Source organism: Vigna angularis, chromosome 10, assembly GCF_016808095.1.
Source record: "Vigna angularis cultivar LongXiaoDou No.4 chromosome 10, ASM1680809v1, whole genome shotgun sequence".
NCBI classification, from domain to species: Eukaryota; Viridiplantae; Streptophyta; class Magnoliopsida; order Fabales; family Fabaceae; genus Vigna; species Vigna angularis.
The window spans coordinates 1,061,725-1,077,684 of NC_068979.1; the positions used below are offsets into that span (position 1 = coordinate 1,061,725).

Below are 15,960 nucleotides of genomic sequence, written 5' to 3' on the forward strand. Positions count from 1 at the left end.
TGTTTGGTCTTCATTATTATTATTTGTAAGAACAATGTCATCTTATTAAACTTTTTTCAAACCAAGCCATAGGAGATTATTTTAAACCATATAAGGATTTGCAAAGACGATATATCAACCTATAAAACTCAATGTATTGGTAATAGAAGGTAGGTCAGAAGGCGTCATTGACGTACGATGATCACCTGACAAAGACTATGGATTTTAAGCCTAATTTAACTCCACAGAGGTGAAATTTGCATTCACTTATATAATCTAAATTGACCTTATTTATGTGTGACTTTCAACACTTCCTCACTTGTGGAATGTGATATTAAACATTAATGGATGATTCAACAATAGTCCAATAAAATGAAATAATATATTCAACAAATAACAAATATACTTAGGATAAACTCTAAGAATTACTACAATACTATAAGTATATTTTATTTTTGTTTAAATGATGATATTTATTTTTAATATTTAAAAAAAAAGTAAGAAATGAAATGAAGTGAAAAAAAGTAAGAGAAAAAAATTAGAAAAAATTAAAATAACAACATAATATAATAATGAAATAAATAAACGCAGAAGAGAGACATTAAAGTGAAAGGAGTGAGAGTTGTTTGGAGTGCGTGATACCTTCCGTTTATCTTCTTCCTCTTCTTCTTCTGTGTGCAATAAAGGCAAAACCTAAATTTTGGTTTAGGCATAGGAATCAGTGTTGATCTGGTATGGAGGGAGCATCGTGGAACAGCAGTGTTTGTGTGGCACCGTTTCTGAGCAAAACCTACGACATGGTAGACGACCCCTCCACCGATTCCGTCGTGTCGTGGGGCGAACACAACAACACCTTTGTTGTCTGGAACGTTCCCCAGTTTGCCACAGACATCTTGCCCAAACATTTTAAGCATAACAACTTCTCCAGCTTCGTCAGACAGTTGAATACTTATGTGGGCATCGCTTCACTTTTCCTCCGATTATTCTTGTACTATTGTTCTTAGTTTTATTGCTAATTTTCTCTTTTATTTTGTTTTTCTGTTTCGGGGTCAGAGGGATCGTGGTTTCTTGTTGTTGTGCGCTCGATGGATTTGAAGGGTTTTGTTGTTTTCTGTTGGGTTTTATATTTGTGCTTTATGGGAAACCCTATCTTGTTGTTTTATTTCATTCCATGTAGCACGTTCTATCTTTCAATACTGTGGCGTCTCATTGATTGGTATGAATCTCGAATTTGCAGGTCAGTATTACACCTTCATTGGGTATGCTCGACTTTAGTAAATTTGGCTTAGCTTCGCAAAATTTTGGTTAGATCTGGGTTTGCATAGTAAGTTAGCAAAGTGAACTCAATTTTTCTTTTACTTTTTTTCTATATCTAGTTAAAATATGCCAATATGTGTATGAGGAAACCGAGTTTGATGACCCCTTGATTAAAGATGTTGTCAGTCTGTTTTCCTTACTTTCTCTCTTTTCCCCTGTTTCTGAACTAGGTTTTTGTTGTCTAGGAGTTAAGTTCAGTAAATCACGAGAAAACTACAAGTGTAAATTCTGATTAAAAGCAATTTTATCTTGATAGAAGATATTGCGAATAATTTTAGCTTGTCTGTACCATGATTGAAATTGCCCCTTCTTGGTGTTTGGTTGTGAGACTGGCTGCTTAAGTTAAAAATCTTATGATACTCGATAATACTAGGAACAATACGTAATTAATCGTTCTAGGCCTTCCTGTTCTGCTGCACAATTTACGAGAGTCCATATCATCTCTAAGTTTTGTTGTTAATACACTTGAGCAATGACATGGTCCGATTCAAAGATTGAAAAAAAGGATGGATACATTAGCTGGTGCTACTAGTGTGCAAAATTTAAAATTGTGACTATGGTAGCTTTAGGGTAGGTTGATTAAAAAGGGATCATAGAATATAATTTAGAAACTTGTGATTAAAGACAACCTTTGGCTATGTGTTGTAGAAATATATTGCAATGATGTAATAAGGAGATAGTTTATGTCAAATATAGGTCCTTGGTTTGCACTCTTGAAAGAATTAATTAATTATCACAATTTATTCTACTGCTATCTAAGTAAATTACTTGTATCTCACACACTCATCAAGAATATTGTTTCACATGCCATCTCCCCTTCACAAGTTATTATTAGTATTACGTGTAATTTTAATTTAGGTGGATTATGTCAGAAACAGATTACTGTTTAGTTTACACATATTTTCTTCTCTTAATCTATATTATTGAATGATTTCCTTTTGACTGACAAACAGGGTTTTAAGAAGGTTGATCCAGATCAATGGGAATTTGCAAATGAAGGATTTTTAAGAGGGGAAAAACAACTTCTAAAAAGTATTAGTAGGCGTAAATCTGCCCATATAAATGGTAGTCAGCAACCATCTCAAGTGCAAAAATCAGCTGTTAGAGCATGTGTCGAGGTGGGAAAATTTGGGATTGAGGAAGAGGTGGAAATACTGAAAAGGGATAAGAATGTTCTTATGCAGGAACTAGTTAGGTTGAGACAGAAACAGCAAGTGACTGATAACCAGTTGCAAAATGTTGGGCAACGCGTGCAGTCAATGGAGCAGCGCCAGCAGCAAATGATGTCATTCCTAGCAAAGGCCATGCACAGCCCTGGCTTCTTAGCTCAATTTGTACAGCAGCAGAATGAAAGTAAGAAACATATCACCGGGGCTAATAAAAAGAGGAGGCTCCACAGTCAGGAGAAGGATAATTTAACCACCAACAGTCTCCATAGTGGTCTTGATGGACACGTAGTCAAGTACCAGAGTTCCATAAACAATGCTGCAAAATCATTATTTCGCCAGATATTGCAGATAAACAATTCTACCGCAACCCAATCATCAATTAAGAACCCTGATGTTTTTCTCATTGACGATATCCCTTCTACCATTGCATCAGATAGCAGCAGTTCATCCACTCAGGTTTCTAATGTGACCCTTTCTACTGTTCCTCCTGTTTCTGAACTAACAAGTATGGAAGTAGACTCCCAGTTTCCCGTCAATTGTATGCCCAGTATATCCGAGGTGCAATCTTCACCTGCTGTCTTGGGCTTTTGTCAGAGTCAAGGGGTGGAAGCTGCAAGCAGTTTATTGAATCATAATCTGAATGGTGTGGAGGGGAACATGGCGGAGATAGATGTGTCATCTGTTTTGGATGGACCGCACACTGTAGAAGCTGGTTATTCTTCACCCGATGCAGATGGAATTTCCCAACTCCCTGATATCGATGATGAGTTCTGGGAGTTGTTTTTCAGGCCAAGCCCACTTACAGGAGACGCAGAGGAAATTAAATTTAGCACTCTAGGATGTGGTCTGACTGAAGACCAGGGTTTGCCTTTGGAAAGGGAAAATGAGAAGAAAAATGTTGATAAGATGCAGCATGTTGACAATCTTACTAAACAGATGGGACTTCTTGCATCAAAGTCCTAATTGTGTAGATATGTTTCTTGCAACTGAAGGTAAATTTTTTAGACTGGAGTATCTCACTTATACATCATTATAAGCATACTGGTTCCTGTAGTTCCCTCTACTAAAACAAGTGTAAAATCTCCTCTCGTTGTTATCATGCTCAATTGCTGTGTAACCAAAGAGAGAAAATTACTTCACATGTACTTCCATATCCATATTTTGGTACAACTTACAACAAGGTGGTGTAAGAGTTGGAGCGGGAATTTACTCTCATTGCTCCCTTGACATATATATATCTATAACCTAATTGTATCGACATGGCAATTATATGCGTCCTTTCTTTGCTCTTAACATATGCATGAATTGGTTGGTTTGGGGAAAATGAAATGAAGTTGGGCAGTGTAATGTTTTAGTTTCCAACGCTTTTCTGTTCATGATTCCTACACAGGTTTAGGTCCTTTGCTGCTGAGCAGACAAAGTCATCTTACATATGTATACATAAAGAAAGCTGACAGATATCATCCAACAACTTGATCAGTGCCTTTTCTTTTATCTGGCTGAAATGTCGTGTGCTTTGGTTGTGATTAGGGGCTTAAAAACACGAAGCTACGAAACTTCATATATATCCTATGTATTTTGAATTTTGGCTATTGTGCCACTAGTTTCCAATACTAGCTTGCTGCTACTTTCCTTTACCCTTTGGAACAGTACAATACTTTTATTAGCTCTTGGATTGCTGCATAATTACTACTAAATTAAAAAAGAAAGTAGTTTTTTTTATAATAAATATTTATTTAGTTTAAGTGGGTTATACATTTAAAGATTAAATGGGTTATTTATCCCAAATAAATTAGCTTGTAAATACAATTATTTATAATAATTGTAACTAGAACAAAACAAATATTTGGGTCTATATGAAAACTAAAATTTTATTGATGGTTATAATAAATTTGTTATTTTAACCGAGTAAGCAAATATCTTTTAATTCTCAAGTCTATTGTTATGTAATCATTACATTAAAAAACAATAAATTATTTGATACCAACTACTATTATTTATAATTTTTAAAAGGAAAATATTTCAATCATAAAAGAAAAACAATTTCTAAAATGATCCTAAAAGTTTCTGTCTAAAGTAAAAAAATACAATTATGTTAAAAAAATAATATAAACTCAGATATTATTATCTTTAAAATTATATTCTATTCAATGTATATTTATAATATTAGAATATTTTATATTAAAAATTTATTACACAAATTAGACGAAAACCTTAACTAATTTAAATATAATGATTTTGTCCACAACTGAAAGGTAAAATATTCATATATTAAAAAGTATAACAAGGAAACTAATTATATTCACCAAATAAAAGTCTCTCATAATGGTTGTATATTATAAAATATACAATATAATATATATAAACAACATGATATATTTCATCTTGCAATTGTGATAGTTTGAATTTATCTTTGGAAATATAAATAAGATCTTACACTGTTATATTTTATCTATCTCAAGAATCAGATATTATTTCTGTATTATTACAAAAATATCCCTTAGTTTATGCAGAAAATGTAATCAGAAATTAGCTTTGATCATATGATATAATATAAGATTTTTTGTATTGATTAAAAAACCTCACCGAAATAAAAGGGGAGATTTAGGTGAATCAATTCCTAGGTTAACAAAATTTAATTTCAGTAGCGTCAAAAATTATTTACTCATATCAGAAGGCTAAGGGCACTATCACTACCACTGCCACTACCGTTTCTCCACCGTCCGCCGCGTCCCTCGGCGACCTGACCCGCCGTAATCGGTCGCATCCGCCGTGAAGCAACTAAGCACTCCACGCTATGGACTTCGACGACTTAGAAGAAGCGCCAGTGAAGGCCGCTTCTAGAGTCTCCAAGTTCGCGCCAAAATCATCGAAGCTCAAACCTAAACCAAAAGTGGTACCTGGCCCCAAAACTGAACCTCAACCCCAACCCCAACCCGAACCATCTATCTCCAAACCAGAGCCTCAAGAATTCGTTGCAACTGTCAAAAAGAACGAAGATGGCGTAGCAACAGTGTCACCAATTCATATAAAGCCTGAACTCAACACCGATGTCCAAATGGAAACGGAACCGAAATCTGAACCCGAGGACGAAGCAGAAGCAGGGCGAGATGATCCCATGGACGAAGATACTCCCGAAGACACAGTTATACGCGAAATTGACGTTTTCTTCACACCTTCTATTGATGCCGAGACTCAGGTTGGCGTTTCGCTCACGCCATTTTGTTTGTTCGATTCTGCAGTTTTTTTTTTTCATAATTTGAGAGTAATTTTCCCTTGTCGCTTTTTAGTTGTATGTTTTTCAGTATCCCTTGAGACCTAGTTGGCGACCTTACGACATAGATGACAGATGCGAAGAGGTATGTTTGTTGAATAGTTTTTCTGGAGGAAAATGGGATATCAATCATGTTAACGTTCCTTTTAATTATTATTGTGTAGGTAAGGTTGAAACCAGAGAGTTCAGAAGTGGAGCTTGATTTACCCATTGAAATGGAGTCAAGTAATATTGACAGAGAGTTTGCCAACAAACACAACGTCACCAAGCAGGTTTACTTCTTTATTACTGCGATTATGTCTATGATGAGGTGTACATCATTTTTGCATTTCAAGTGTGTCTTACAAAACCACACTGAGTAAAGTAAAATAACCAAGATGTTTGGTTAAACAAGTGATGACGATGTTTCTAGGGCTTCTTGGCTCTAAAATTAGCAATATAAGTGTATTTCTATTGAATATTTTATGGAGAAAGACGAAAGTAGTTTTGATGCGGGCTTGGCAATTTAGAAGCCATTATTCCCTGGATATATTAGTGCTCCTTTATGATATCTTGCCTACTTGTTTGAAATTAGCATCCTTCAAAATACTTATTTGCTGGTTACACTTGCACGTGCGAAGTTGTGTGAAACTGGCAAACCTAGTTACTTTTGCTAGTTTTCCTTAGGACATCTTGGTCGTGTTTTGATAAATGGCTTAGTTATACATTTATTGGATATCTGAACTTATGTTATAATTTTGTCAATAAAAGTCTTACTTCACTCAAAATCTGTTTTAATGAAGTTAAAAATAGTTTATAGGAGTTATAAGCCATTGTCTAAGCCCACATAAACTTTTCTAGATGCCCCTTAAATGAGGGTTAAAGGATGGGGCCGGAATTACTTTAAATTACGTCATTTTATTTGTGGCTTGTCAATGTTACTTAATTTTCAATATGTTAATTTGGTATTGTTAAGAGAATCATAGTTAGTTTATGCTTCTCTTCATATATTGATGGGAAGTGCAATGAAAATTTAGCCTGTCAAAAGCTTGCTTTACCAATTAGCAGAAAACCTGCTGCAGTTTTTGCAAAAAGCATATTGTTTTCGTGAAATATTGCAAAGAATTACTTAAACTCATCAGAAGTACTTTTCCTATATTTTTAAATGGTTGTGTTAGACAACCAATGTATTAGTATAAAACTTTGTGAAATCTTTATGAAATGAACCAATGGTACAATGGTTCTAATTTTGTTGACCCCAATACTTGTTTGAACTTTGATCCATGCAGCTTGTTTCAACTAGTGATATAATGTTTGATTGGTGTTGATGTGTTCTTTATTTCTATTTTTTTTTATTCCATGGTATGCTAAACCTTTTTGTTTGTCAAGTTGCCCCGATAAACTTTTAACACACAAGAATATTTGAAGTTGATGCTTACAATTGAGTACTTTTATTTTGTACTTGTTACGTGTATTGGAAAAGCATTATATTGTGTGCATTGTAAGTATGATTCAATTGTTTTAATTCTCTTCAGACTTATTCAACTTCATGGAAGCCACCTCGTGCAGGTGGACAAGCTGCAACTGCTGCTGGGCTTCTTATGGGAGATAAGGTAATTATTTACCCCATTCTATTTTATGACTTGAACAAGGAATAAAAAGCGTGCCTTGAAATAAATGGGAAAACTTTGGATTACTACCTTAAAAGAAAAATAATTGAACATAATCTTGTAAAGACTTATCAGGTTAGAATCATGAATGATTCACCCAGCAAAATTGATTGCTTTTCATTAAAATGCAGATGGTTATATTTAGCATTTTAAAGTATTATATAGTTCAGACGCATTATGTGTCTACCACCAACATTTTGTTTATATATATCTTCTGAGAGCATGATGATTTTATGAATTTTTCTTTTGTGATATTCAAGTTGATTGTTATTTTAGAAAAGAAATGTAAATTTGCCTACCTTTTTCTTCGTTACAGTTACACCTGCATCCAATTCATGCAGTTGTGCAGCTTCGACCAAAATTATATCATCTGAATTCTGGTGGTTCAAAAAGGAAGAATGTCACCTCAGCTGGGGCAAATGCTACAGTCAAAATTGAGGGCTCTAATGAAGAAAAGCCTGTTGCTACATCAAAGAAGCAGGTACCATGTATTTTTTCCATTCATGCATCATAGTTATTTTATTATGTCAGTTTAAATTTGATTTTACTAGAGCAAGGTGCCGGAATTATAGTTTTCATACAATGACATTGGCAATCTTGAATTATTTTTCCTTGCACTTTTTTAGATAATTAGGTGGTTTATTTTAGGTTGGTTTATTTCAAGTAAATGTAGGATTAAAAAATCCATAATAGGCATGTATGTCCCCCCAAAAATAATAAAGTTACAAATGTTTGGTTGCTGCTGCATACTTACAAGATCATTGGCTTTGTTGTTCATAAATTGCTAAATTTAATATTTAGCAATTAGCACTTTGGTTCTATTTGTGCCAACTATGCTTGAAACTAGACACAGATTTTGTTATCTTGTGTGTTTAGTTTACAAGCTGTCTTGTTCCAGTATCAATCCATCTTGCAATTTTTTTTCTGGTGCTTGTATTTTGTTAAGGCTTGTTAGCTAATTTCCTTCTAGCTAATATATTTTTCTTCTTTGTTGCAGAATAAGCCAACTGAACCATCTATTGAGCAAAAGAATGATGAGGATGAGGTACTATAGTAGTTAATCCTGCTGTGTGATTTACATATGATGTTTTTTGGTCTCTGCTGTGCATCTGCTCTGTCTATGCAAGGTTGAGTTTCAGTACAAGTCCATTGCTCCTCAGACTTGGCCTGTCTGTTGTCTCCATCTGGAAGTTTTGGCCAGACGAAGTAGTCTTGTAGCTGGGAAAGCTGCCTCTTTATGCTACCACTCCCTTTTCTAGTGAACCCTCTTCTCATTGTCAGACAGTCATTACTTTTGGCTGCATTCTGCTGGTTGCCCTTTTGGGTTGTTGTGAGAGTCATCTTCCCCGTTTCATGTCTATTATTTCTCAGTGCATTTTCTATTTGCTCTTTCCACTGTTCATACCTTTTAACGTTTGCAAATTAGTGTTGGATTTCGAGAGAAAGGATGGATCTCCTTCTTAAGAGAATAAGTTTTTCTTATCAGGCAATGGTTACAGAGAGTATTTCAACTAAAGGCTGTCCATTCAAGAATTATCTCTAACTCTCCTAATCTAGTAATATGTCAGTTTGTTCATTTTAATCCTTGTCAAAGTTTTGTCTCCACAACTATACTCTGAATGCAATTTCTATTCCCTCCTCTCCCAGTTTATTTTTCTTAACATTTGCAGAAGTGTAGACGTTGGATTTCGAGGGAAAGGATGAAGTTTTAAGAGAATAAGTTTTTCTTATTGTCAGACAATGATTGCAAAGAGTATTTTTTAACTAAAGGCTGTCCATCAAGAACTACCTCCTCCTCAGTCTCTAAATCGAGTAGTTTTTTAAGTTTATTTCTCTCTATCATTTTCTTGTAGATCCTGGATTATGTACGCTGGAGCTCCTGATTACATAATTTCTAATCCTTCCCTTTCTCTAACTAATCTCCACAAAATCTCTGTATTTCGTCATGCCTGGCTATAATGTTAAGCTACTGGCTACATGCACTCTTTATTGTTCAATAACCTTTTTCTATTATTATATGATGACAAATCCTAAGGGACAGTAAGGAAATAGGACCATTAATCCTCGAGGATAATATAAGACATTCTAAGATACAATAAAATATTTTTATAAGATGAAATTCATATATTCTAACAACTTCAATAAATGTTTATGGTTATGACCATGAATAATGGATGTAGGATTAGGACGATGGTTATTTTGTGTTTTTTGCACGGAACAATCTGTAACGAACTTGTGATACATTGATAAATAACATGTTCTCCTCTTAAATTAAGTATGAAATAGTTCCATATATTTGCATTTTCTGTCAAGAATTTCTTATTAGTGATTTTGTTTCATAACATTCCGTTTATTTTAAGTTCCTGTTCTAATCAGTGTTTTTTTTCTACATCGTGTGAAGAACTGGCTACCTCTTAAGTACCATAGCTGCAAGAGTGATCTCTCCTCTAGATATTTGGAGCAAATGATGGGACAAGAAAGTTCTCCTATAAACTTCACAATGAGAGCGTAATATGTCCTATTGTTCTTTTTGCACTCTTATCTGATATGTGAATTACTGAATTTTTGAAGTTTGTAAATCTTTGATTCAGGTCTGATTATGTTACCGCACTGTGTCCTGGAGGAACCAGCAACAATTTATCAAAGGCTCCTTCTAAAAGGTGCCGTCTTCCTTGAATGTCAAATTTTTTTAATTTAATTTTTGCCCCCTCATTTTTTATTAAAGGTTTTCCATTAGCTGTATGTAGGACTCACTCTTTGTCCTTCTGTATCTGCTAGTCTGTCCTTTTCTGTATATTTATTGTTATTGTTATATACTTTCTATTGCTTCTGTTGACTTCTTGATATTATGTTTCTTGCTCTTATAATTCTACATTGTTTATCTTTATTGGTTTATTCTATTGCTATTGACTTGTAATTCTGACTATCGTGTGTATGCAAATTTAGGGATCTACTATCATTACCCGTGGAAGAGCGACTTAAGAAAATGCTGAAGGTTTGTAACATTATTTGTTTTTTATTGAGATAGGGACATTGAGATCTAGAATTCTTCCTCTTACTTCCTATGCTTGTTCATAGTTGACTACATTCTTATTTTTAAAGAAGATATTCTGTATTCTGATAGGTATTCAGACCTATAATGAAATGCTTTAGAAACCGCAGATTTTTATTCCAACAACATACCAGATTTCCTCCGATGTGGAGAAACCAAACACATAAAATTTCTGGTTATTTGAGAGAACCAGACTCTCCACTCTTCCTGTTCTTTTCAGAATGTACAAAATCAAATAAAAACCTACCCAAACTGACTTCCTACACAAACTTCATAAAAGTCTAAGACAACAAAACCTACCCACAGAAAGTTATAACTGTCTGTACCTTTTATTTCTCCTAATATAAACATTTCCCTTGAACCTATCATATTCCCAATTCACTACTGGTGTTTTATGTGTGTTAACTGTTATTAGTGGATATATTTATAGCAAATAACATGGACATGTGCACCAAACTGCTCATTGATAATATTGCAAACACTGAAGTTCTGCTTTCAGTATGAATGAAAAGTGTTTGTATTTAACACTGGTCTTAATTATTAATGAACTTGCTTATTTGGGTGGTAGTGCACACATCACAACTAATGTCTTTAAAATTAGATTGGTTACAGAACGAATTAAAGCAAGTATTCAGTTTATTAATTTAACTGTAGTTGAAATAGTGATAATTGAATATTTATCCATATCCGTAAGTAATAAGTTAATGCAAAAATTTTATACATATCCGTAAGTAATAAATTAATGCAAAAATTTAAGTTAACATCAATGGACTGCATAGTTTTAAAAATAAGTTCAGTATTAACCTAAATACAGTCAAAAGTATGATGTATAGTTAGATTTCGTATAATACATATCAAAAGTAACAATGATTTCAAAAGAGGTTATGAATATTATAGGTAGGGGATTTTAATTTTCCCCCCATATAAAAATTCATTTGTTTGTGAATTGAATCAGCTAGTTCTTCTGTGCTGTAATCTTCTATTCGTGAATAATGTTTTTCTGTGCTACTTTTTATAACTTGCCTAACACTGCTCTTTATGATAGACATATACACCACAGCGTTTCAGTGCTATAAAACACTTTGCTCCTGAATATTCCGAGGAGGAAATTCTAAAATTCCTACAGCAACATGCAATATTGTTGTGGGGACTATGGACTGCAAAAAGTTCATTGCTATATCCTAATGGTGGCGCAGAATCTTTGGCCAGAGATTATGTCTTACTAATGTTTAGCAAGAATTTGAAAGTTCAGTCTTCTGATATGAATGTTCGAGGTGAACTTACTACTCATGTGAAGGAGTTCCTGAAGCAATTTGGCTTGGAAACAGCTAATCTTGATAAATCTGCTGGAGAACCAAAACCTTACTGGAAATTCAAAGAGCGACCTGATGAGTCATTCAGAAAACTCTATCCAGATATTGTTGAAAAACAGGAAAGACTTTTCAAAGGTTTGGAACAACATTTACCTGGTCTTGTATCAAATGCTGGAAAACGTAAAATTGGTAAAAGTGCTGTAGCAAACCAAGGTGTAAACAATGAGGCTCTTAAATCAGCAAGTTCTGATCAAGGGAGAACAAGTCTGGCTGGAGTGTCTACTGGGAAAATGACCATGTCAAATGAAACCCGACATGCTCTACCAATTGCCCTCAAGAAGCTTTTTCAGACTAACAAAGTTTGCAGGTACTGTTATAGAGACATCTATCCTTTTGCTTTGGTGATTTCCCATGTTGAAATTATTGTTGTGATAATATTGAGAAGCGCGATAGTTGTAGTTAACTTCATACCACTTTCCACACACGTGCTTTATTTTTATTTTTTGTGTAATTGAAGAAATCAATTTTCTCTTTTGTTACATAAGATTTGTGTGTTTTGTTAACACCTTATGTTGTATTATGCATATATTTTAAAATGTTGTATCCCCGTGTTCTGGATTGTATGCTTTTCTTGATATAGTATGCAAAGACACCAAGAGATCACAAGCTGTGCTCACAACAGTCATTGGGCATGCAACTAGGTCCCATGTGGCATCAAGAATTTTATACTATTTTGTACAGGAGGGAGTGTAAAGCCACATGAAACTCTGCTGTATTTCTTTGGCCGTGGTACTTATGGCTGGAAGTGTCAGTCAGTGAATTGAAGAAATCTTTTGAGCTAATATTCTTTTGCAAAAACAAATAAAACAATGTTTTCTTTCTTATTCCAATGTCTTGCTGATTGGAATATTTGTTTTGAACGGTTTGTTTGGAGTGATATTGAGGGACTTCAGTTCGACATAGGTGGGTGATCTGAAGAGAGATAAAATTTGTGTACGTGTTGCAGAAATGAGGTGGCTATGGTTCTGGGCTAAATTTATAAATAACTACTTTTTTGTCAGCTAATGTCTGGTGGTTTCCTCAAACCAAATTCTTCATGGCAATTGGTTATTTGGATTAAATCTTTATTTAAATTGGGATAAGGTTGTAAGCTGCTGATGCCAGTCCTTGAAAATTCACCTCAGTGGTATGCATCTTTCTGACCAGTTTGTCACTCTTATAGTCATGGTGATAGTAATTGCATGAGGGGGGAATTCTCCTTCATTGAATATAATTTGGCTCAACAGAAGTTCTATATTTTTATCTTGTTTGACAGTTGTCTTCTGCTGTTTCTATTTATATTGGCAGTTTCAAAGTGATATGCCAAGGATTGCGTGAGATGGCAGTTTCCAAAGCCATGCTTTCAAAGGGAGATTCTAAAATTGCTGTGGATGCGGCTCACAGTCTTGATGGTCCACATAATGAGTTAATGGCAGTCATAAATGAAGTTTCATGTGAAATCCATGGTTATTATGTATTGAAATCATCACAAGATGATCCATTCAGGTTGGTTTTTCTCTTCCTCACCTCTACCCCCAAAAGGAAAATGTTTTCATTCCATGGGAGGTCTGAAAATTTAAAAAACAAGTAGCATATTTCATTTGTTAGATAATGCTAAGGACTGCATCTGTTTCTGTAGAGATGTTGTAATTGATATGCTTCGTGGAAGTGGACCCAATGCCAAGCTCAAGAAGGCTGAGATACTTGAAGCTGCAAGGAGAAAACTGGGTAGAGAGGTCCCTAACAACGAATATAACAAGGTGATTTTTTTTTTCATGAGTTGGCTGTGGTATGCTACTTATTTATTTGTAGTTTACCAAAAGTACTAGGCATGGATATGATGTAAATAGACACAAAGACAGGAAACCTTGCACAATCTATCTTGAGACTTTGATATTTTAGACAAGATAAAAGAGAATGAAGGTCACCTGTGTAGCCATATTAATTTGAAAGTAGATAATGATTTTTTTAACATGGATAGAATGCAAATAAAAGCTTGACTGATGTTTTCCTGGTTTATTATCCTAATGGTCGTTTGTTTATCTTTTTCTGAAACAATTTCAGGTCATGAGTGAGTTATGTGTTTCAAAAGGTTCTGTTTGGGTCTTGAGAAACGGTGATGGAAGTAACCAATGAATGGGTTTTTGTACGACTTGTAACGTCACTCCTTTCTCACTTCTTTCTGTTGTCCTGCTCAGGTATTTTGATTATATCACGAATAGACATTATTGGTAATAGTCATTTGCTTTGTAGAGGTTATGGATAATAGTCATTATTCTCAAATGTGCAAATCTTGTCCCCTTTTTAGCTTTAGATAGGAGATGAAATAGTGTTTTTAACCAAAAGAAAAAGGATAAGAAATTTGATGAAAGGAAAACAGGAGTTCTTGAAGATTTCACCTTCACCTATTTATGGACGCCCAGCTGCTTTCACTTCTGAGATTATTGTTAACTCTAATTCATTGAGAATTTATACTTATATATTTTATTTCTTTATTATCTTTCTTTACTTGCTGAATACATTAAAAGGGTATTTGAAATAGATTTTATCCATGCTTAGAAATGCACATTTCTTTTCTATCTTTGTATTGATGAAATAAGAGTGAATATGAAAAAATTAAGAGTTTTTTCTTATTTGGATAAAAAGAGAAATAAAGTGAGAAGAAAATTTAATTATATTAAATTGACATTCATCCCTTTAAAATGTAAATCATCATAATTATGATATGGTACATGTTAGTTTTTTTTCAGTCACAATTATAACATTGAAGAATAGTTTCTTTTTAATCAGAACTAGATATTACAGCCATGAAAACTTATATTTTAAGTGGTGACAAAACTGTCATCGAATGTCATAATTGCCCTGTTGAAATTATGATGTAACGCTGATTTGTTAGTGATTATTATAATTATAATTATAATTAATATAATCATTCAGTTTTAAACAAACCAAAATAAGTAAGTAAAATGAAAATATAACGGAAATCACAACAAACAAAAGACCCAACACAACAAACTATTGATTACTATCATTATTTTTAAGTGATTACTACTATTATTATTAAATTAATGCATGCACAAAATTTATTCTGTGTGATTCCTTTGTATTTATTTCTTGGAAAAGTGAATGGTATTAATAAAAATAAATTCTTAAATTCAAAGTCCTTAAAGATATGAAAAAAATTAAAATGAAAGATGTTCAAAGAATTCAAAATTGCATAATACATATTTCTTTTTTATGTATAAATATTGTATCGTTGTTATTTTCTCATTACTTTCAATATTTACTTTGATTTATTTATTTCTATGTGCATAGTGTAGGGAAACAATTAATATTAATAAAAAAAAATCATCAATACATGTTTGTTATTAATAAAAAAAATTGAATTACAATCTCTCTTGCATCTCCTTCTAAAATTTTCAAATCAACCTTAAAATTTAAAATTTAAAATTCAACAAATATATTATGTAAAAAACACAGGCAAACATATTACTTAATAAGTAAATATACAAATACCACACACGAAATGAATTTGCAGCATACACACATGTATAGGTTAATGTACGTTTATATGAATTATTGACACTCGTTATTCGTCTCAAACCTATGAAACAGAGGAGTTTTTGTTGTAAATAAAATACATAGGAAGAATTTTTTTACGACATTTATTAACTATCACAGTTATAAAGGATGAACTTATGCAACCACTTATTTTAAACATGATAAAACTTGTAAACAAATATGAAAAAAAAGAGAGAAGAAAATGGAGCAGGTGGATATGCATTTGTTCAACTAATTCATCAAGTTAAGTATAATAGTTTTTTAAAGGGTAATTATTTTTATAAAAGAAACTATATTTTTTCAAAAAATTCATATGGATTTTACTGAATTCGTTATAAAGAATACAACAATATTGACTCGTATATAGTGTTTCGTTGAATTTATTTAACTAATTAACTAAAAAGCTTAAGGGTGATTCACATTTAACTTGATTATATAATTAAAGAATAGGGGAAAACTCAACTCATTTACACTTAGTTGTTGGTAAGTGACACAATCTATGAGGTAATTTGACTGACAAATTGACTAGAACACTAAGAATTTTAGAAGAAAAGGAGTTTGAAAAAAGAAAATAGTTATGGAATAATGAATTTGGAGTGAGAAGGAA

At 33.2% G+C, this 15,960-nt stretch overlaps 2 protein-coding genes across 3 annotated transcripts; both read left to right on the top strand.

The window, feature by feature from the left end:
- The first annotated feature begins 572 nt into the window (after positions 1-572).
- Positions 573-3,734, top strand: LOC108320897 (heat stress transcription factor A-1b). 2 transcript variants are annotated; one of them, XM_017552491.2, is made up of 2 exons: positions 573-932; positions 2,250-3,734. In XM_017552491.2, the coding sequence occupies exons 1-2, from the start codon at positions 714-716 to the stop codon at positions 3,426-3,428; spliced, it is 1,398 nt and encodes a 465-aa protein (XP_017407980.1). In that variant the 5' UTR covers positions 573-713; the 3' UTR covers positions 3,429-3,734. The 2 variants fall into 2 exon arrangements, 1 of the variants encoding a protein (XP_017407980.1); XR_008245620.1 differs by having other exon boundaries at positions 681-1,303; positions 2,250-2,311.
- Positions 3,735-4,957: 1,223 nt separating this feature from the next.
- Positions 4,958-14,290, top strand: LOC108320909 (uncharacterized). The gene is made up of 13 exons (XM_017552507.2): positions 4,958-5,664; positions 5,756-5,824; positions 5,904-6,011; positions 7,254-7,331; positions 7,705-7,869; positions 8,386-8,433; positions 9,790-9,896; positions 9,980-10,048; positions 10,335-10,383; positions 11,486-12,120; positions 13,101-13,298; positions 13,432-13,552; positions 13,857-14,290. The coding sequence occupies exons 1-13, from the start codon at positions 5,263-5,265 to the stop codon at positions 13,926-13,928; spliced, it is 2,121 nt and encodes a 706-aa protein (XP_017407996.1). The 5' UTR covers positions 4,958-5,262; the 3' UTR covers positions 13,929-14,290.
- The last annotated feature ends 1,670 nt before the right edge of the window (positions 14,291-15,960 follow it).

Coding starts and splice junctions, on each gene's coding strand:
- LOC108320897 (XM_017552491.2), top strand. CDS start 714: ATGGAGGGAGCATCGTGGAACAGCAGTGTTTGTGTGGCACCGTTTCTG. Junction 933..2,249: donor TCAGACAGTTGAATACTTAT/GTGGGCATCGCT, acceptor ACTGACAAACAG/GGTTTTAAGAAGGTTGATCC.
- LOC108320909 (XM_017552507.2), top strand. CDS start 5,263: ATGGACTTCGACGACTTAGAAGAAGCGCCAGTGAAGGCCGCTTCTAGA. Junction 10,384..11,485: donor GACTTAAGAAAATGCTGAAG/GTTTGTAACATT, acceptor TCTTTATGATAG/ACATATACACCACAGCGTTT. Junction 12,121..13,100: donor CAGACTAACAAAGTTTGCAG/GTACTGTTATAG, acceptor TTATATTGGCAG/TTTCAAAGTGATATGCCAAG.